The sequence below is a fragment of the Mercenaria mercenaria genome, chromosome 12 (genome assembly GCF_021730395.1).
Source record: "Mercenaria mercenaria strain notata chromosome 12, MADL_Memer_1, whole genome shotgun sequence".
In the NCBI taxonomy this organism is placed as follows: domain Eukaryota; kingdom Metazoa; phylum Mollusca; class Bivalvia; order Venerida; family Veneridae; genus Mercenaria; species Mercenaria mercenaria.
Window position 1 is genome coordinate 23,249,493 of NC_069372.1, and position 23,728 is coordinate 23,273,220.

The 23,728-nt window shown below is 36.9% G+C and overlaps 1 protein-coding gene across 1 annotated transcript; it reads left to right on the plus strand.

The window, feature by feature from the left end:
• Nucleotides 1-17,985: 17,985 nt before the first annotated feature.
• Nucleotides 17,986-20,509, plus strand: LOC128547108 (uncharacterized). The gene is made up of 2 exons (XM_053518833.1): nt 17,986-18,077; nt 18,273-20,509. The coding sequence occupies exon 2, from the start codon at nt 18,274-18,276 to the stop codon at nt 20,347-20,349; it is 2,076 nt and encodes a 691-aa protein (XP_053374808.1). The 5' UTR covers nt 17,986-18,077; nt 18,273; the 3' UTR covers nt 20,350-20,509.
• The last annotated feature ends 3,219 nt before the right edge of the window (nt 20,510-23,728 follow it).

Consider the following 23,728-nt stretch of genomic DNA (forward strand, 5'->3'; position numbering starts at 1 on the left):
GAAACAAATACATGACCAACAGCAGAAATGAAGAGATATGCAAAATCAACAAAGTGTTTTGTTGTTGGTGTTGGAAGCAGAGCAAGTGAAAATGCAGCCATTGAATGGAGACTTTCTACCTCAGTAGCTGAACGCTGCTTGATGTTCAATTTGAATATTACTCAGATAAAATGTTATATTTTAATGAAAATGATTCTTAAAACATACATGCATATTAATGCTGAAAGTTACATTTCAAGTTTCATGTGTAAAACTGTTTTATTTCACTGTATAGCAAATTAACCTTCATATGTATGGAATGAGTGTAATATATTAAACTGTTTAAATTATTGTCTATTTACACTGAACGATTGTTTATTGAATGAACATTGTCCGCACTTCATTGATCATGAAAACAATTTAATGGCAGAAAAATTTTCTCCTGAAGTCAAACAGCAGTTACTTGAAACAATGTCAACTTTGATACCATTTAATTGCATTTCTCTTTTTGGAATTCAGATTGACAACCTTGCTGAAAGACTTCAGATTAAGCTCAATATGATAAATGAAGTACATCATGATATACTACAGCCAGATGAGTATACAATGCTTGTAACGGGTAGATTATTAGTTAATGCAGCTGGATATGTTTTAAACATAGAGAAGAGCGAAGATAGAAATTTAGAAACACTATTACAGAAAGTGATACAACTAGAAAGATACTACAGAGCTGGTGACATGTTAGAAAAGACAGCATGCAGACTTCTAATACCTCTACTCTGTACCTCAATAGGATCTCGGTTAGCCTCACAGAACATTCAAATTAACAACACAGTTTCTCCTCAAGCGCTTACATGGATTGAAGCTGGACTGGACTCAGATTTCGCTTCAAGCAGACTAAAACTTGCATTTATAATGTACTGTGAAGGCAATGCAGAAATAACTGCTTTAATTCTTTCTCATATAGAGGAACGATATAATATAGAAGTTATCGAGCCCATATGTTACTGCTATGAATTCAATACACATTATGTTAAGAGAGGATTTTGTCAACTTTCTAGTCACTATGGTGTAGAAGCTTTAAAGTATATTGCTGCATTTTGTGTAATTTTTTTTCAGTTCGGAAATAAATTGTGTACCACATGAACTTCAGTTTGAAATGTTTAGGTCAACACAAGAAGACCTGCTACATAGAGGTAGACGTGATAACTGGATGGACTGTGCTGTAGTAGACACACTTCCATATCTTTACTTTCTACAGTACAAGACATACGGTTTCCTACAGAGACCCGAGGAACAGCAACAAGCACTAACCAAACTTGGGTGGGTCATTAGAACAGAGCGCAACCTTGCACGCAGAGAAACAGCACTGAATTTACTAGGACAGTGTATGGAACTGGAGAACAGACCTGTTGATACTTTACAATGTTACATGTCATCTTTACGCCTCAGAGAAATAAACAGTGCTGCGAAAATTCATATCTGCAGGTGTTTGGCTAATACAATCTCATAAAGATCTACCTACCTAAACTGACTGGTGATTCTGATTTTCAACTGACAAAATAACAAAAATACTTTACATTTAAAAAAAAAAAAAAAAAAAAAAAATAAGATATTATTCTTGTTATGAGCCAGTCAGCTTATTGTGAGCCTATGTTACAAAAGGGTTAGTTTTGTTTGTTTGCTTTTTAAATCAATTAGAGATATAACATGTAGCTATTTCTGTGATACAATTTGAATTTTTGCTTGTATTGGAGTTGTTCTTAACGTGATATTTGTAATGTTTGTAATTATGACATATATATTCACGAATAAATCTATCTATCTATCTACATTATCTACACTTATCAGGAATAGTTCTTAATGAGAGTGAATATCAGTAAAACTTTGTCACCTATTTTACCCATCCTACACAGAAAAGGTTATCATACTTGCAGTTATAGTGCGTTTTAATCGACTTGGCGGGACGGGGTTTCGCAACGGTCCACTGCATTATTGCGCAGGATGTGTAGTATATTCGGCAACCTGATTTCTATTCAGTGTTCATCTGCCTTACATTGTAACCAATGTAGCGTTGAATTTTAGTCATCAGTTTGCTCTACCTATTTTACTTGTTTTTTGAGATTACCCTTATTTGCATAAGTCAGAGATTAACTCCGCCCTGCCAGGTCAAATAAAATGCACTATATCACAAATACTGTGTACATGTACACTGAGATAAACAAAAATCTCACTTAAAACAAGAAATCACAGAGTGATCTTGGCGCCCACCATTGAGCCATTTTTGAATGTTCTAAATTTCAAGAATAGATCAAGGCCAAAATCAATGTCAAATTTCGTTTCAGTACACAAAACTGTGCATGTGATCCATGCATGTGGTCCAAATTTGAAGCTGTAGCTTGAGAAATTTGAAAGTAGGTCACTAGATCAATTTCAAGGTCAAAGTTCATTTCTGTACACAAAACTATGCACATGCTTCAAATCTGAAGGCTATAACTTGAGAAATATGAAAGTAGGTACTAGGTAAAAATCAAGGTGAAATTTCAATTCAGAATACAAAACTATGCATGTGGTCCAAATTGGAATCCTGTAGCTTCAAATTGTGAAGTAAGTCACTAGGTCAATCTCAAGGTCAAGGTTCATTTCAGTACACAAATCTATGCATGTGGTCCAAAGTTTATTTCTGAACACAAACAAATGCATGTGGTCCCAATTTGAAGGCTGTAGCTACAGAAATGTGGAAGTATGCCACTAGGTCAATCTCAAGGTCAAAGTTCATTTCTGTACACAAAACCATGCACATGGTCCAAATTTTAAGGCTGTAGGCTATATACTAATAAAAGAAATTGTTCTTTGTTTCATATAAAATTCAGCTACTTAGAACAATTTTGTTACAGTTTTTAGACTTTTACTCCGTCGTAGACCTATTTTCCAGAAGATATCCATACATATGCTTCAAGAAAAACGAAAAGAAAAAGGGATGTATGTATGCAGTGAAATGCAAGTCAACTGAAGTCAGATACCCTCATATTGCCGCATTTCAGAAAATGGTCCGCAGAATAAACACCCTACTTTCATTTTCAAGCAAACAACTCGAAAACATGCAAGTATTAGCATGAAACATGTCCTTTTATGTAAAATTCATTCCACGAGTGAAATAATGCCCATTTGGCCCCTGATTTACGCGTAAATGCGCGAAAAATGGAAAAATTAGAATCTATTTATTAGGAAGTTCTTTCGACTACACCACGGAAGCACATTTTGGACCGGATTACTGCATTATAACCTATAGCTTGAGAAATGTGAAAGAAGGTCATTAGGTCAAAATCTATGTCAAATTTCATTTCGGAACACAAAACTATGCATGCGGTCCAAATTAAATGTGACAGTAGGTCACTTAGTCCATGTCAAATTTTATTCGAGAAGACAAACCTATGCATGTGGTCCAAATTTGAAGGTTGTAGCTACAGAAATGTGACAGTAGGTCACTAGGTCAAGATCAAGGTCAACACATATCGAGGTTCATCTAGACACTCAATACTATACATACGGTCCAAATTTGAATGTTGTAGGTTATGACAAGAAGATTTTTAAAGTTTTTCCTTATGTAAGTCACCATGTGACCACTGGGGTGGGGCCATATTTGACCCTAGGGAGATAATTTAGAAATCTTGGTAGAGGACCACTAGATGATGCTACATACCAAATATCAAAGTCCTAGGCCCTGTGGTTTCGGACAAGAAGATTTTTCAAAGTTTTTCCCTATATAAATCTATGTAAATTATAAAAAATAAGCAAAGGGCCATAACTCAATCAAAAATTGTTGAACCAGTCTGATTTTCAGAGAAATTGTTAACGGATGGAAGGACGGCGGACACAGAGTGATTTAAATAGCTCATCATCTGATGATGGTGGGCTAAAATGTGCCCCAAGGGTGTAAACACACTTATTCTTTGATTTGACCTGGTGACCTAGTTTTTAACCCCACATGACAAAGATAAAAGTCCAAGATTTTATGCAGACAAACTTTCTGACCAAGTTTCATGCACATCAGTTGAAAAATGCAGCCCCTATTGCATGCACACGGTTTTTCTTTGATTTTACCAGGCGAACTAGTTTTTGACTCCAGATGATCCAGATTCGAACTTGGGCTAAAAATCATCACGATCATCATATTGATTAAGTGTTCACAAACCTTTCCTTTGATTTGACAAGGTGACCTAGTTCCTGACACAACATGACCCAGATTTAAAGTTTACCTAGAGATCATGACTAAAATACTGTGACCAAGTTTCATAAAGATTTGGTCACAACTGTGGCCTCTAGGTGTTCACAAGCTTTTCTTACGATCTGGCCTACTGACCAAGTTTTTGCCCCTTCATGACCCAGTTTCTTTCATGACCTAGAGATCATCAAGACAAACATTCTGACCAAGTTTCATAAAGATTGGGTCACAACTGTGGCCTCTAGAAAGTTCACAAGAAAGAGCAAATGTTAACGGATGACGGACAATAACACAATACCTCTCCTTGAGCACTTTGTAGTCAGGTGAGCTAAAAAATCCTTCAATGCAATCAAAAGTAATGGAGAGGAAACAAATTTCTACTTGACTATAATCAGTGACCTTGACCTTTAAGCAACAAGTATAGATCATGTGTTGACATATTGTCTTAGATAATCCATCCATGCATACAAAAGTTATGGAGTGGAAACAATTAGTAGTATTCTTGACCTTTGACCTACAAGCATAAGCATAATCTACATATTGCACTCTATTCACATACCAAGTTTTATGAACCTAGCTTGAATACTTTTTGAGTAATTGCAGAATCCAGATTTGCTGATGGACAGACGGGCAGACAGATGGAAGACATTCCTATAGTTTCCACCGGTGTTTCATGCTCATTGTATCTTTTTTGCACCAATTTTTCTTATCAATGATCTTTTTAGAAACACTTTACCAGAAGATATACTGACTGGACAAGGACACAGTTTAAAGCTCCATAAGGTTTATCATTTCATGTTAAAAACTGACAAAGCAACTATCCAAACAGAGAAGCAGGACTTTCTATATAACTGTACACATGAACTTAGGACAATAAAGGGAGGTAACTAAAATAATAAATTCAGTAACATTTCCTACAATGTTTATCAAATACTCAAACACATGAGAAAACAATTTTTGAATATGGTATCTGAGAAGAAAAATATATGAGCCGTGTCATGAGAAAACCAACATAGTGGCTTTGCAACCAGCATGGATCCAGACCAGCCTGAGCATCCATGCAGTCTGGTCAGGATCCATGTTGTTCGCTAACAGTTTCGCTAATTGTAATAGGCTTTGAAAGCGAAGTGCATGGATCCTGAGAAGACTGCGCCACTATGTTGGTTTTCTCATGACGTGGCTCAATAATATCTTAATAAGACTTATGTTCGAGCCAAAAATAAGGCCTTATGACGCTTTAATGATGATTCTTTTATACTTTTAAAGTCTTTCTTTTTAACCTTTAACCTGTTATATATCTGAAACGGACTGGTCCATCATTCAGTTTGGACAATACTATTTATTATTAGAACGGATGTTTAACTGAATAACGGACACTGCAAACCATGATTAGCCTGCAGACTGATCTTGGTCTGCATTGGTCGCAAAAGCAAAATTACATGTTGCTAGCACGCTAAAGGTTAAAAACACTTTCTGTTCTGATCCCCAACAAGTAGAGAAAAAAGAGCTATCCATAGGACAGCCAAGCTCGACTATTCGAAATATTGTCCCAGAAAGTCAAGCTAGATGGTTACACAAAGAATTGGCTCAAACGTAGCAGCTTCGTTCATGAGGCAAAGAAACTCAACAGAGAGTTCAAAACTGAGCTGAGCATACCAACGACTCCACTAGGTAGTGAAGAAATTATAAACCCACTAGCGAATGATCTGTCCTTAGTGACTGTGAGTCTTGCTTTTCCTCGTCTTGACCGCGGGAAGCAAGAGGATGAAGGCATTTGGAAGAGCCTCACACTAATGCTATGATCAATGAAGACTATCCTCGGGAATCATGGACTCATGTCTATACAGACGGATCAGCCACATGCGCCGTCAAAGATTGAGGAGCAGGAGTTTTCATTCAATATCCTTCTGGCTAGAGAGAAACACTACATGCAACCACAGGAAAACACTGCAGCAATTACAAGGCAGAGACTGAAACACTCATGAAGGCCGTCTCAATGGTTGAAAACTCGGCAGAAAAAAAAGCTCCTCAGTCGTCTTTCTCCCAGCTGCACTGTTTGTCATGGAGGCTCTGATCAACAATAAAACTCCGCAGCTAGCCAGGAGAATGCAGAGCCTGAGTATAACCTGCAAAGTAGCACTTCAGTGGATTTCATCCCATTGTGGACTTGCAGGCAATGAAGAGGCAGACAAACTGGCTAAGCTAGGAGCTCAGTCAGAACAACCAACAGAACCTATGAGTTACAAGGAGAAAGTCACCACCATCACGGCACTAACGAGACCAAGGATGGAGGAAGATGCATTTCATCTCCTTGATCGGTCTGAACAAGTGGTGACGGTCAGGCTCCGCTTAGGGCACAACAAGCTCAATGCTCATATGTACAAGAAATAAGACTGACATCATTGCAAACTTGTCCATGTGGTGAAGAAGATCAGACTGCGGAGCATATACTCAGAGATGTAAAAGGCATGACCAGGAGCGAGCTGCGACTTGGCCGATAGATACCTCAATCCACCAGAAACTGTATGGAGGCATTGAGGATCTGCGGCATACCTCACCAGTTTCATCGAGACTGGTGGTCTGACAGTGGAGTCGCGAACAACAAGAAGAAGCCCCAAAAGCAGGAAAATATTACCAAAAATGTTAAATATCAAAAGAGTTTTAAGTTGAAAAGCGGACATTATTTGACCAAAATGCATATCAGAGTTATGGGACTTGCTGCTATCAACTAGTTTTATAACCCTGAATACACATGACTGTGAAGTTTCAATTCAATATCTACATTAGTTTTGGAGATAGTAACTTGCATGTAAGATTTTGCATGCAAGTTACTATGTACAAAAAGGGGCATAACTCGCCCAAAATTCAAATCAGAGGTATGGGAATTGACCCAGAAGGTCAGAGTTATGGGACTTGCTGCTATCGACTAATTTTATAACCCCGAACACACATGTGAAGTTTCAATTCAATATCTGCATTAATTTTGGAGATAGTAACTTGCATGTAAAACTTTAACCAGAATTTTCTAAGTCCAAAAGGGGGCATAATTTGCTCAAAATACATGTCAGAGTTATGGAACTTGACCCAGTGAGGTAAGTAATTGACCTAGAAAAAGAATAAATAAGTTTCAAAGCTATATGCCTTTAAATAATAGCTGTATGTAAACTTAACCAAAGTGTGACGCCGACGCCGACGCCAGGGTGAGTAGAATAGCTAGACCTAGACTATTCTTCGAATAGTCGAGCTAATGAGATGTCACAGGAGACAGCGCGCTCGACTATTTTGATGCTAGATATTGAAATTGGGTACACCTGAGGAAGTTGGAGCTGTCACTGTAGTGTTAAATGACTCACATGTGGATGACTATATTGGACAATAGCTTAAGTCTCAAAAATTAAATTTTTTTAAATCATTAAAAGGAACATAATTATGGAAAATTTCTGCAAAAGAAATGCACCATGTGTCATTAAATTTGAATTATAATTCGAACAACTATTTTAATTTTTAATCAAATCTATTTAGTATTACTGGAGAGACAGAAGAAGTGCATCGCAACTTGAACCAGAAATTCTATTTGTATAACTCAGAACATACTGGTGCCCCATAATTATTCCCCTCGGGTAAAAAGAGGCCCTGCATTTGGGTCCAAAGTTTTACATGGACTTATATGGAAAAAGGCTTTAAAAATCTTCTTGTCTGAAAGTTCAAGGTCTATGCCTTTGATATTTTGTTTGTATCATTGCCTAGTTGATCTCTAACAAAATTGTTCGAATTATGCCCCTGAGGTGAAAAAAGGCCCCGCCCCAGGGGTCACTTGATATATCAATTATATAGGACAAAATACTTAAAATATTATCAGATCATATTTCCTAGACTGTTTAATTATAATTACCTGAAGACCCAAGAGATAAGGGGTCACCCGATTGTGACTTTGACTACTTTCTTGTTTTTAAGATACAGCCTTGATATTTGGACGACATGTACAGTTTTGCATACCAATTTTAAAACTGAATTAAAGTGACCATGAGTATGACCTACTTTCTTGTTTTTGAAGCTTTAGCAAAGAAATTTGTCCAAGCAAGCAACTTAACTCAGGTGAGCGATATATGGCCATCATGGCCCTCTTGTGTTATCTTAGTAGGTGGGCTTTATTCTGTACTTCTGTTTTTGCCTGGTACTCCATTTTCACCAAAGTTATACTTGTTTCAGTCAGGCTAGTTTCACATTAATAATTATTATTTGGTATACTTGCACAACATGGTGCATAGCCTGATCAGAACATCGTGCCACATTTTGGTGTACTGATGATGTGATTGGGATAGACTGGTGTTACATGAATCAAGCCCATCTAGTGATAAAATTGATATAGCAGTAATTCGGCCGAAAAGAAGTCTTCACGACTAAAAAAAAAATATGATCTAGAAGTGAAATCAGTTCACACTGTGGTTCTTAGCTATAGACCTGTATCTTTGGTGTAACATGTCATGTTATGATATTTATCCACAGAATTTGATAAATACCGGAGTTGTGGTCTAGACATGAAATAGCATCTTCAGATAATTCAACATGAACATTTTATGCCAGATATAAATACATTGAAGAATGGCAAAACACTAGAGCTTGCTGGACATTGACACCCCCCCCCCCCACCCATCCCCTGCCGCTGCGAGTTTCTTACAAAAGTGGCCATGTGGCACAAAAGCAGTTATTTGCCCTTAACTAGCCCTACTACTTGATGGCAATGTTTTTTTAACATTTTTCTAAGGAAACAATATTTTAGTTATTGGTAGTTCTGCATGGATGACAAAGCTTTAAAGTATTTTGAAAGGGGACCACCCAAGGAATTTTAGGGGTTATCCAGTTCACCCAATAATGCTATCAAGTTTTAAGATAATAGGTCAAGTGGTTCTTAAGTTATTGCATGGAACAGTTTTTCAAGGTTTAATCCCCTGTGACCTTTGACCTACTGACCAAAATAAAAACAATGATTGGTATTAAGTTTGAAGGTTGTACTCTGTATTACATCATATAGCGGAGTATTTTTGTCCTTACGTTATTATTTTTCAAAACGTCTTGAATGCTAAAGTGACTCGAGATCGATAGAAATAATGATTTTGGCCGTAAGATATCAGTTCCCGCAATTCACTCTGTGCAGTGACATCGTTATATTGAAATTCAATGTTCGAAATAACAGAGTTAAGTTATTTTAACATGTATTTCACTTGCATAATGATAAGTTACCTCTGTGTTGAGGATATGTTCTTTATCAAGAGTTACTCTGACATATCTTACATAAAAGGTATTTCAAGGATGAAGCCCAAACATTCAGTAGTAAAGGACGTGGCAAAGGGGCATAAGTTTCCAGGCACTGGTTTTTCCTGGGAGAGTCGAACACGTTTTGGAAATCTTTGATGAATGTCATGTGAACTTGTAAAATATATTCGAAGATTGTTCATAAGCAGATGCATATTGTGTTTTATTAAATCACGTGTATCTATGGCTTGTCTGTTTAATCATGTCATCGCGAAAAAAAAAAATATGTGTCTTGCAAATCGCATGACAATGTCTGTTGATATTTGATTATGTGTAGTAAATAGATAGGACATTTATCTCTCCCAGAGTAGACACCAGATTCAATTTTTCATGTCATCTGAAACATTTGAGCCACGCCATGAGAAAACCAACACAGTGCGTTTGCAACCAGTGCTAGCATCCACGAAGTCTGGTCAGAATCCATGCTGTTTGCTAACAGTTTCTCCAATTACAATAGGCTTTGAAAACGAACAGCATGGATCCTGACCGGACTGCGTAGGCTGGTAAGGATCCATGCTGGTCGCAAACGCACTATGTTGGTTTTCTAATGGCGAGGGTCATTTTATAAACCATTTCATCCACATAACATCACATGCAGCATCATGACATCATCACAACATTATGAGGTCACAAGAGTTCATGTAAACAGGATTTAAATAATTCAATGAGAGTTACATATTTCTATAACAGTTAATATTAAGGTACGAATACGTCCTGTAGTACTTTAAGAGCATCTTTTGATTTTATTGAAGTTTGTCTTTGACAAGAATTCCCTATTATTTATAATTAATACACTTCCATATTCAAGTACCAGTGAAAAGTATCGTGTGAAAACATTTAATTTCATGCATAAAAACATCTTATTTCAGGAGAATAAAATTGTGATTCCACCAAAATGGCTATTTTATCGGATATAAATTTGAGGATTTGACCTTCAAACATAAAATTCATCTTCCTTATACTGTTTTGTTGAGATTAAATTTTGTGGACCAACAACTGCAAAATCCAACAAAAGTAGTCCCCCCTACCCTCCCCCCAACAAAAAAAAAATACTGATTTTACAGAACTTAATATTTTACTCTTCATATTTCAAAAATTCACTGAAACACATGTAATCAATTTCCCTACATACATGAGAATGAGCAAATAACTGATAGAGACAATCATTACATAGAACTACCGTACTTATACTAATGATAGCCTCATAACATTACATTTATCGGAAGTAAATATTTGTATATATCTTGTTATTACATTGATTATAGTAAGAATATTAATGTACCGTATACATTACAAAGACATCACAATTATCAGCACTTGTAACTTTGGAATGTATCTAATTTATCTCTCTACAGTATTCGTTACTTACAAATTATTGCATGTTTGCTGGTACCATCAAAAATCAAAACTTATAAGAAGGTAAAAAACTATTGGCTTAACATAGCGGACCCATAATGACAATGGTTATTTCCATTCCATTGTGTGTGTGTTTTTCTTTGTTGTTGTTTTTTTTGTATGGCAACTTTCCAACTTTGGCACCCACCCACACCCCACCCAGTTGCCCCTCGGTGCCTTATTTTATCATGGGCAAGCACCTGGGTAAACCACTGATTTCTGTAAGCCAGCTGGATGGCTTCCTCACATGAAGCATTTAATGCCCCGAGTGAGGCTCGAACCAACATCAGTGAGGGGCAAGCAATTTTTTAGTCGATGAACTTAACCAGCTGCCGACGGAGACGAGAATATGGAATCACACGGAAACTGCTGAATGCCTTTACGGGTCCACTACTTGAAGTTAAGCTACTAAAAGTGGTCTTGATTTTTCCCTACGACCAGTAATAACAAGAGGGCCATGATGGCCCTATACATCGCTCACCAGAGTTGATCTGGCCTACTGACCTAGTTTTTGACCCTGCATGACCAAGAGCTGAACTTGACCTAAAGATCATCAAGGCAAACATCTAACTAAATTTCGTAAAGATTTGGTTACAACTGTGGCTTCTAGAGTGTTCACAAGCTTTTCCTTTGATTTGACCGGTGACCTAGTTTTTGACCCCATATGACCCAGATTTGAACTTGACCTATATATATCAAAACAAACATTCTGACTAATTCCCTGAGTTTCAAACTTAAAGTGTTGTCTCTAGAGTGTTGAAAAGTATTTCCTTTGATCTGGCCTAGGCTAGTAACCTAGTTTTTGACCCCACATTACCCAGATTCATACTTGACCTAGAAATGATAAAGACAAACATTCTGACCAAGTTTCATAAAGACTGAGTCACAAATGTGGCCTCCAAAGTGTTCACAAGCTTTTCCTTTGATTTTACCAGGTGACCTAGTTTTTGACCCCATATGACCCAGTTTCAAACTTGACCTAGAGATCATCAAGACTAACGTTCTGACCATGATTCATAAAGATTGGGTCAAAAATGTGGTCTCTAGAGGGTTCACAAGCTTTTCCATTGATCTGACCTACTGACCAAGTTTTTGACCCCACATGACCCAGTTTCAAACTTGACCTAGAGATCGTCAAGACAAACATTCTGACCAAATTTCATAAATATTGGGTCAAAATGTGGTCTTAAGAGTGTTCACAAGCTTTTCCTTTGATCTGACCTACTGACCTAGTTTTTGACCCCACATGACCCAGTTTCAAATTTGAACTAGAGATCATCAAGACTAACATTCTGACCAAGTTTCATAGAGATTGGGTCAAAAATGTGGTCTCTATAGAGTGTTCACAAGGCAAATGTTGACGGACGACGGATGACGCACGATGGGCGTCGACGGACGCCGGACAATGACCGGTCACAATAGCTCACCTTGAGCACTTTGTGCTCTGGTGAACTAAAAAGTTACAATATAAGCTATTTATAGTAACAACATCTCAAGATGGTGAAAAATTGTGCCAAGCTATATCAAAATCCCTCCATGCACGAAAAAGAAATGCTCTGGACAAAGTCATTCTTGTATCTGACATTTGACCTCTTAGTGTGACCTTGACCTTAGACCTAGGGTCCTGGTTCTTGCGCATGACACTTCTGCACATGGTTGTGAACATTTGTGCCAAGTTACATCAAAATCCCTCCATGCATGAAGAAGAAATGCTCCGGACAGTCATTATTGAATTCAACGTTTGACCTCCAAGTGTGATCTTGACATTTGAGATAGGAACCTGCGGTTTGCGCTTGACACTTCGTCTCACTGAGCCAACATTCATGCCAAATATAAACAAGATTGCTTCATGCATGTCAAAGTTATGGTCCGGACAATCAAATCCCGACGGACGCACAGACGCACGCACGCACATACACCAAACAGCCATTTGGACAACTATGTCTTCGCTTCTGCAAGCGGGCTTGACAAAAATGGAAACATTTCTGATAGAGACTTTATGCATTTGAGCCGCGCCATGAGAAAACCAACATAGTCGCTTTGCGACCATGCTGTTCGCTAACAGTTTTTCTAATTGCTATAGGCTTTGAAAGCGAACAGCATAGATCCTGACCAGACTGCGCGGAACCCATTATGTTGATTTTCTCATGGCATGGCTCATTTAATAACACAACCCTGAGTATGGCAAGTTGATTATAACTTTTGACTAGTACAAACTTGATTATTTACATTATACCAGCATTCTTTTCATAAACAAGTGACAGTTCTGCAGTGGCAATATACAGAAGTCCCCTACCGGTGGAAATCATTAAATAGTGACCTTAAGGTATTCGGTCCATAATGGAGTACCTCTGTTTTGAAGAGTATTTAATTTCTATCATAAACCTACTTTGACAACAATTTTCAGGGGGCATAGGTTGAAGCCCCACTGGGACCAAAATTTGTTTTCCTTGTTTTCTTTTTTTTCTAGTAAGTTTTTACTTCTTTCAAGACTTGTTATTGATTTATTGTACAAAAATAGAGAAAAAAATTGATTTGATAAGTGATTTCTTGCTGTTCAAACTGAATTTACCTCTGAAACAGAAGGGGTAGAGTTAGACATCTCTAAAAATACTGAGTTACATATGGAAAAAGTTGTCAATTTTGCCATCATTCTTTAGATTACATATTGTGGAAGAAATGTAGGTAGGTTTTACTTCTGCCCCAAAGTTATTTTTGAATGAAGTGAGCAAAATGCAAAACAGACCCGCAGGATTCGACCTTAATTTTTCAATGTTGGATTTAGAATTCTGACTCATCAAATCCGTTTACTCGAGGCACCCTAGCAAAAATGATACTGACAGTTTTTATTTTAAGTTGTATAATTATTTATCAATAGTTTGATGTTTCTTTCATAAAAAGTAATGGTATAATGAATTCTCTGCAAACGTTTTGGATAAAGGCCACCACTTTGAAATTTGTCTCTACTTGAGCTTGAGGAAATACCATAAATTACACAAAATTTATAAAAATCGGCACGGTAAAAGTTTTTAAAAATTTGCAACTAAGTGCGAAGCACGGTCAGCTGTAAGAAAATACCCTGCAAATGCCATTTTTTAAACATTACTATTAGGGGCCTAATACCTTAACCTTTGACCAATAACCATGGGTCATGTGTGTGACACATACTAGTATTCTAATTATGGGAAACAATTCTGTGTAGTAAAAAACAAGAGGGGAATGATGACCCTATATCACTCACCTGTTAAACTTGGCCTTGGAATCATTAACATAAAAATTCTGACAAAGTTTCAGGAAGATCGGGTCATAATTATAGCCTTTGATTTGAGTGGGTGACTTAGTTTTTGACCTCACATGACCCATTTTTGATTCAAACTTGGCCTAGGAATCATCAAGATTAACATTCTGACCAAGTTTCATGAAGATAGGGACATCAATGTGGCCTTAAATAAACAATGTTAACAAGCTTTCCCTTTGATTTGAGTGGTGAACTAGTTCTTTACCCAACATGACCCAGTTTAGAACTTGGCTTAGGAGTTATAAAAATAAACATTCTTACTAAGTTTCATGAAGACAGGATCATAAATGTGGCCTCTAGAGAGTTTTTAACAAGATTTTCCTTTTATATGAGCAAGTAATTTTTGACCCCACATGACTGAGTTTCAAATTTGCCCTAGGAATCATTAAGATAAACATTCTGACCAAGGTTCAATAAGATAGGGTCATAAATGTGGTCTCAAGAGTGTCAACAAGTTTTTCCTTTGAGTTAAGTGGGTGACCTAGTTTCTGACCTCATAAGACCCAGTTTTGAACTTGACATAGCAATTATCAATATAAAAATTCCATCAAGTATCATAAATGTGGCCTCTAAGTTGTTAACAAGCTTTTCCTTTGATTTGACCTGGTGGCCTAGTTTTTGGCTCCACATGACCCAGTTTCGAATTTAATCTAGAGACTAGAGATGCTTTGAGAAAAGCGCATGTCTCCCACAACTGCCTAATCATCTAAATAGTAAGTCAGTCTGTGCTTTCTTGGACCCAAAATGTACCCTATACTACTTGTGCATGCGGTTTCTTGCACCCAAAACGTACTCTATACTACTAATAAAAGTAGTATAAGATACGTTTTGGGTGCACGAAAGCGCATGCGCTCCGAGGATTTTTTGGTAATTTAAGGGCCATAATTCAGAAGTGCCTGGGTCGATTTGGCTACTTATCGAACTTGGCCAAGGTCTTACGGTCAGACACATTTTGTTTAAGTTTGGTGAAGATCGGGTGAGAAATGTTTGACTTAGAGTGCGGACAAGCTTTGTGACAGACAGACACACAGACACACACACAGACTGGAGTAAATCAATATGTCTCCCACACCACTGTGTGGTGGGAGACATAATTACCAAGATAAACATTCTTTGCAAGTTTGTCAAAGCATAATTGAAACCTCTATATGGTTGAAAAGAGCCAAAATAGAAAAGTTTGTCCTTTTCAGGGGCAGAAACTCTTGAATAAATGACTGGATCTAGCCAATTTTCAAAGGAACCGAGATCTTATTGTAACTTAAGTTGTTTGTAAGTGTGGTCAAAATTGAATGTAAAATGTCACTTCTCTTGTATTCACAAGGCAAAAGTTAACAAATTGTCTCTTTCAGGGGTCAGTCAGGGGCTGTAACTCACAACCCTATGATTGGATCAGATGGATTCATCATAAATCCAAGATCTATTGTTGTTAACAACATTTTGCAAGTTTGAATCAAATCAAACTAGAGTTGTCACAGGAGTGACGAATTATACTCCCACAATATGGCTTTGTCAAAGAACTAAGCCAGTGTCAAAACTGAACTTACTTGACCTTTTACCTACTGACCTCAAAATCCATCAAGTGTCATAAATGTGGTTTCTAAGTTGTTAACAAGCTTTTCCTTTGATTTGAGTGGGTGACCTAGTTATTGACCCCGAAAGACCCAGTTTTGAACTTGGCATAGCAATCATCAATATAAACATTCCATCAAGTGTAATAAATGTGGCCTCTAAGTTGTTAACAAGCTTTTCCATTGATTTGACCTGGTGGCCTAGTTTTTGACTCCATATGACCCAGTTTCGAATCTGGTCTAGAGATTACCAAGATAAACATTCTGTGCAAGTTTGTCAAAGCATAAATGAAACCTCTATATGGTTGGAAGAGCCAAAATAGAAAATTCTGTCCCTTTCAGGAGCAGAAATTCTGGAACCAATGACTGGATCTAGCCGATTTTCAGAGAAACCGAGATCTTATTGTGACTTAAGTTGTTTGTAAGTGTGGTCAAAATTGAATGTAAAATGTCACTTCTATTGTATTCACAAGGTAAATATTAACAAATTCTGGCTGTTTCAGGGGTCAATCAAGGGCTGTAACTCACGACCCTATGATTGGATCTGATGGATCTATCACGAATCCAAGATCTATTGTTGTTAACAATATTTTGCAAGTTTGAATCAAATCAAACTAGAGTTGTCACAGGAGTGACGAATTATACTCCCACAATATGGCTTTGTCAAAGAACTAAGCCAATGTCAAAACTGAACTTACTTGACCTTTTACCTACTGACCTCAAAATCAATAGAGGTCATCAGCTGGTCATGATCAACCTCCCTATGAAGTTTCAAGCGTTCTCAAGTTATTGCCCAAAAATGGTTTAAATGTTCCCGGTCACTCTGACCTCTGACCTTTGGAACTCAGAATCAATACAGGTCATCTGCTGGTTATGATCAACCTCCCTTTTAAGTTTTGTAATCCTAGTCCCAAGCGTTCTGAAGTTATTGCCCGAAAACAGTTCAAATGTTCTGGGTCACTGTGGCCTTGACCTTTGACCTACTGACCTCAAAATCATAAGGGATCATCTGCTGGTCATAACCAACCTTCCTATCAATTTTCATGCCCAAGCATTCTCAAGTTATCATCCAGAAACCGTTTAACTTTTTCATGATATTGTGACCTTGCCCTTCGACCTACTGACCTCAAGGTCGAACTTGACCTGTATATTTTATTTTACACCTGTGTACAAAAAATATGATCCTAGGCCAAAGTGTTCTCAAGTTATCTTCCAGAAACCATTTAAAAGTTCTGAGTCACTGTGACCTTGACCTTTGACCTACAGACCTCAAAGTCGAGCTTGACCTGTATTTTATGATGTTACACCAGTGTTCCAAAAACTATTTAAATCGGGCAAGCTTTTCATGAGTTATCATCCAGAAACCATTTTACTGTTTAGGGTCACTGTGACATTGACCTTTGACCTAATGATCCCAAATTCGAACTTGACCTGTATTTTCTGATGTTACACCTGTGTACCAAAAATTATTTAAATTAGTCAAGCCTTTCAAGAGTTTTCATCCGGAAACTATGAAAACCAACGGACCGACTGACCACCAAGCTCACTCCTATATACCACAGCACCATCCCCCCCCCCCCCCCCCCCCCCCCCCCCCCCCCCCACCCACCCACCCTCACTCCAAACGTTGTTTTGTGGTGATATAACTATCAATAAAGTCTCTATATGGCTGCAAAACCCAAAATAGCAACTTTTGGCCCTTTAAGAGGCCAAAACTCTGGAATCTATGATGGAATCTGGCTAGTTTTCATAAGGAACAGAGATATTATGCCAATACAAGTTGTGTGCAAGTTTGATTAAAATCAATTGCAAAAAGTTGTCTCTATCGTGTTCACAAGAAATTGTGGATAGTCGAAATTGTGGCTGGATGACAGAAGGCGATCACAAAAAACACATCTTGTCACTATGTGACAGGTGAGCTAAAAATGTAAGTGGAAACCATTTTAGCAGGCACTGGGGTCTGGGAAAGATTCATTCATAGGCAATTAATAAAGATTCAGAGGGCAATGGATAGTTTGGTGGTTTTAGTGAAAGCTGTTGATGTTCAGGGAAACTGTAAAAGTAAACATACAAATAGAATATTACTAATGGAAAACACATTTAATATATATCACTATATAATATCATTTATATAAGGCACTGAATGCAAATGGTCATCATATACAATACATTGATATCAGAGTTACTTCCCTTGAAAAATAAGTTTCTGAAACCAAAAGAGGAAGTTATATCATTTGGAAAACAATATAATCACCAACTACGTAGACATTTAAATTTTAGTTTTCTGTAAATTTACAAGGTCAGTATTCCATTTTTTATCTTTATCAACTTCTTCTTACCAAATTTTAGTACTTACTTTATAAAAAAACTGCTCAAATCAAAAATGTAAAAAATATCATGTATACAAATCTAGGGCATAAAAGGTAAAAATTACATAACACAATCATGAAAATATTTTATGAAGTCTGCCATGTTTAAAATTATATTATTTCAGGATGTTTCATACACCAGATTACTATCATAATATATCCATGAGACTATCTGCGGTACTAGATGATATTGGAGTAAATGAAAATATTGTGATGAAGAGGAGGAGGACATATTTACTGAGTGAAACTATGCACACAATCCGTATGAGAGCAAATGGTAGACAAACAACTATCTATGATTTAGGCAGTCAATCAGAAGGCACCACAACACCAAGACTGCAATCAGATTTAGACAAACTTTTCTGTGCGGATCGTGTCATTGTGATACAGGACTGGTCTGAGTGGACTCCAGGTAAATATAACTACCTGATGATCCAGAATGAAACAACACCACCTGGTTATTGTCGTCTACAGTTACTTAGACCTGATGCTCCACTTCCTGTAACACATGAAACAGGCAATGACATCGCAGATGATACACAAGGACGGATCTTGTTAAAGAACACAATAATTGATACTTTGGTGGAAGGAGGCCTCCAGCGAGATGGACCATCAGTAGCATTGTTAGGTGTAGGACCAGATTTTCGTGCTAAAGACTCTGTATTTGCATATCCTTGTAAATCATGGCCCCAGTCACCAAGAGCTTGGCTGCATCAGCAAGAAACAAATACATGGCCAACAGCAGAAATGATAAGATATGCAAAATCAACAAAGTGTTTTGTTGTTGGTGTTGGCAGCAGAGCAAGTGAAAATGCAACCTTTGAATGGAGACTTTCTACCGCATTAGCTGAACGCTGCTTGATGTTCAGTTTGAATATTACTCAGATAAAATGTTACATCTTAATGAAAATGATTCTTAAGACATACATGTATATTAATGCTGAAAGTTACATTTCAAGTTTCATGTGTAAAACTGTTTTATTTCACTGTATAGCAAGTAAACCTTCATGTGTATGGAAGGAGTGTAATATATTAAACTGTTTAAATTACTGTCTATTTACACTGAACAATTGTTTATTGAATGAACACTGTCCCCATTTCATTGTTCATGAAAATAATTTAATGGCAGGAAAATTGTCTGCTGAAGTCAAACAGCAGTTACTTGAAAGAATGTCAACTTTGGTATCATCTGATGGCATTTCTCTTTTTGGAATTCAGATTGACAACCTCGGTGAAAGACTTCAGATTAAGCTCAATATGATAAATGAAGTACATCACGATATACTACAGCCAGATGAGTGCACAATGCTTGTAACGAGTAATTTATTAGTTGAAAATGTTTTACACATAAAGAAGATAGGAGATAGAAATTCAGAAACACTATTACAGAAAGTGATACAACTAGAAAGATACTACAGAGCTGGTGACATGTTAGAAAAGACAGCATGCAGACTTCTAATACCTCTACTCTGTACCTCAATAGGATCTCTGATAGCCTCACAGAATATTCAAATTAACAGCACAGTTTCTCCTCAAGCACTTACATGGATCGAAGCTGGACTTGATTCAGATGCTGCTTCAAGCAGACTAAAACTTGCATCTATAATGTACTGTGTAGGTAATGCAGAAATAACTGCTTTAATTCTTTCTCATATAGAAGAACAATATAAAATAGAAGTTATCGAGCCCATGTGTAACTGCTATAATTTCCATACACCTTATTTTAGGAGAGGATTTGGTCGCCTTTCTAGTCAATATGGTGTAGAAGCTTTAAAGTATATTGTTGCATTTTGTGTAAAATTTTTCACTTCTGAAATAAACTGTGTACCACATGAACTTCAGTATGAAATGTTTAGGTCAACACAAGAGGACCTGCTACATAGAGGTAGACCTGATAACTGGATGGACTGTGCTGTAGTAGACTCACTTCCATACCTTTACTTTCTACAATACAAGACATACAGTTTCCTGCAGAGACCCGAGGAACAGCAACAAGCACTGACCAAACTTGGTTGGGTCATTAGAACAGAAGACAACCTTGGACACAGAGAAACAGCATTGAATTTACTAGGCCAGTGCATGGAACAAGAGAACAGACCTGTTGATGCTCTGCAATGTTATAGGTCATCTTTAGGCCTCAGAGAAAGAAACAATGCTGCTAAAATTCATATCTGCAGGTGTTTAGCTAATACAGTCTCATAAAGATCTACCTACCTGATCTGACTGGTGATTCTGATTTTCAACTGACAAAATGACAGAAATACTTAACATTTCTAAAAAAAGCTATTATTCTTGTTATGAGTCAGTGAGCTTATTATGAGCCAATGACCCCATTGGCAATAAGTTGAAAAAAACTTTATGGGTTATCTTGTGGTATATATATATATATATATATATATATATATATATATATATATATATATATATATATATATATATATATATATATATATATATATGTCTCTAAATTTATATATGTTATAAAAGAGTTAATTTTTTTTGTTTGCTTTTCAAATCAATTAGAGATATAAGATGTAGCTATTTTTGTGATACGGTTTGAATGTTTGCTTGTATTGGAGTTGTTCTTAAAGTGATATTTGTAATGTTTGTAATCATGACATATATATTCTCGAATAAATCCATCTATATTATCTGCACTTATCAGAAATAGTTCTAAATGAGAGTGAATATAAGTAAAACTTTGTCACCTATTTTACCCACCCTACAGAAAAGGTTATCATACTTGCAGCTATAGTGCGTTTTAACCGACTTTGCGGGGCGGGGCTTTGCAACGGTCATTGCATTATTGTGCAGGACATGTAGTATATTCGGCAACCTGATTTCTTATTCAGTGGTCATCTGCCTTACATTGTAACCAATGTAGCGTTGAATTTTAGTCATCAGCTCGCTCTACCTATTTTTTTTTTTTTTTTTTTTTTGAGATTACCATTATTTGCGTAAGTCAGAGATTAACTCCGCCCTGCCATGTCAAATAAAATGCACTATAGGTACATCGAATTTCACAAATACTGTGTACATGTTCAATGAGATAAAAATAATCTTACTTTAAACAAGAAATCACAGAGTGATCTTGGCGCCCACCATTGAGCCGTGTTTGAATGTTCTAAATTTCAAGACTAGATCAAGGTCAAAATCAATGTCAAAGTTCATTCAGTCACAAAACTGTGCATATGTTCCATGCATGTGGTCCAAATTTGAAGCTGTAGCTTGAGAAATGTGAAAGTAGGTCACTAGATCAATATCAAGGTCAAAGTTCATTTCTGTATACAAAACTATGCATATGCTTCCAATTTGAAGCCTGTAACTTGAAAAATATGAAAGTAGGTACTAGGTAAAAATCAAGGTCAAATTTCAATTCAGAACACAAAACTATGCATGTGATCCAAATTTGAAGTCTGTTGCTTCAAAATGTGAAAGTAGGTCACTTGGTCAATCTCAAGGTCAATGTTCGTTTCGATATACATAACTATGCATGTGGTCCAAATTTGAAGGATGCAGCTTAAGAATTGTGAAAGTAGGTCACTAGGTCAAATTTCATTTCAGAACACAAAACTATGCACGTGATCCAAATTCGAAGCCTGTACCTTCAAAAATGAGAAAGTAGGTTACTAGGTCAATGTCAAGGTCAAAGTTTATTCCTGTACACAAACCGATGCATGTGGCCCAAATTTGAAGGCTGTAGCTTGAGAAATCTGAAAGTAGGTCATTAGGTCAAAATCAATGTATAATTTCATTTCGGAACACAAAACAATGTATATGGTCGAAATTAAATGTGAAAGTAGGTCATTAAGTCAATATGAAGGTCAAATTTTATTTCAGAAGACAAACCTATGCATGTGGTCCAAAGTTGAAGGCTGTAGCTACAGAAATGTGAAAGTAGGTCACTAGGTCAACTCATGTCAAGGTTCATCTAGCCACTCAATACTATACATAAGGTCCAAATTTGAATGTTGTAGGTTATGACAAGAAGATTTTTAAAGTTTTTCCTTATATAAGTCTATATAAACCATGTGACCCCCGGGGTGGGGCCATATTTGACCCTAGGGAAATAATTTGGAAAGCCTTGGTAGAGGACCACTAGATGATGCTACATACCAAATATCAAAGTCCTAGGCCCTGTGGTTTTGCACAAAAAGACAAGATATTCGAAGTTTTTCCCTATATAAATCTATATAAATTATAAAAATAAGCAAAGGCCCATAACTCACACAAAAATTGTTGAACCAGTCTGATTTTCAGAGACACAACTATGGTACTAATACATCATTCTGACAACGTTTGGTCAAAATCCCCACAGTAGTTTCTGAGGAGATGCGATAATGAGAAATTGATAACAGACAGAAGGACGGAAGGACCACGGACACAGAGTGATTTGCATAGCCCACCATCTGATGATGGTGGGCTAAAAAAGGGTGTAAACAAACTTAATCTTTGACCTGGTGACCAAGTTTTTGACCCTACATGACCCAGTTTCTATCATGACCTAGAGATCATCAAAAGAAATATTCTGACCAAGTTTCATAAAGATTGGGTCACATCTGTGACCTCTAGAGAATTTACAAGGCAAATGTTGACGAATGACGGAAGATGGACAATGACAAAATACCTCACCTTGAGCACTTTGTGCTCAGGTGAGCTAAAAATCCTTCAATGCAATCAAAAGTTATGGAGATGAAACAAATTTTTACTTGACCATAAACAGTGACCTTGACATTTAAGCAACAAGCATAGATCATGAGTTGACATATTGTCTTAGATAATCCATCAATGCATATAAAAGTTATGGAGCGGAAACAAATAATAGTATTCTTGACCTTTGACCTATAAGCATAAGCATAATCTATATACTGCCCTATATTCCCATACCAAGTTTTATGAACCTAGCTTGAATACTTTTTAATTGCAGAATCCAGATTTGCAGATGGACAGACGCGCAGATTGACGGAAGACATTCCTATAGTTCCCTCCGTGTTTAATGCTCATTGTATCTTTTTTGCACCAATATTTCTTATCAATTATCTTTTTAGAAACACTTTACCAGAAGATGTACTGACTGGACAAGGACATAGTTTAAAGCTCCATAAGGTTTTTTATTTCATGTTAAAAACTGACAAAGCAACTGTCCAAACAGAGAAACAGGACTTTCTATATAACTGTACACATGAACTTAGGACAAATAAAGGGAGGCAACTAAAATAATAAATTCAGTAACATTTCCTACAATGTTTATCAAATACTCAAACCTATGACAAACACATGAGAAAACAAATTTTGAAAATGGTATCTGAGAAGAAATATATAATATGAGCCGTGCCATGAGAAAACCAATATAGTGACTTTGCAACCAGCATGGATCCAGACCAGCCTGCGCATCCATGCAGTCTGGTCAGGATCCATGTTGTTCGCTAACAGTTTCTCTAATTGTAATAGGCTTTGAAAGCGAAGAGCATGGATCCTGACCAGACTGCGCGGATGCGCAGGCTGGTCTTGATCCATGTTGGTCGCAAAGCCACTATGTTGGTTTTCTCATGGCTTGGCTCATATCTTAATAAGACTTATG

Bases quoted from the DNA above. Each gene is read 5' to 3' on its own strand.
- LOC128547108 (XM_053518833.1), top strand. From the start codon at position 18,274: ATGTTTCATACACCAGATTACTATCATAATATATCCATGAGACTATCT.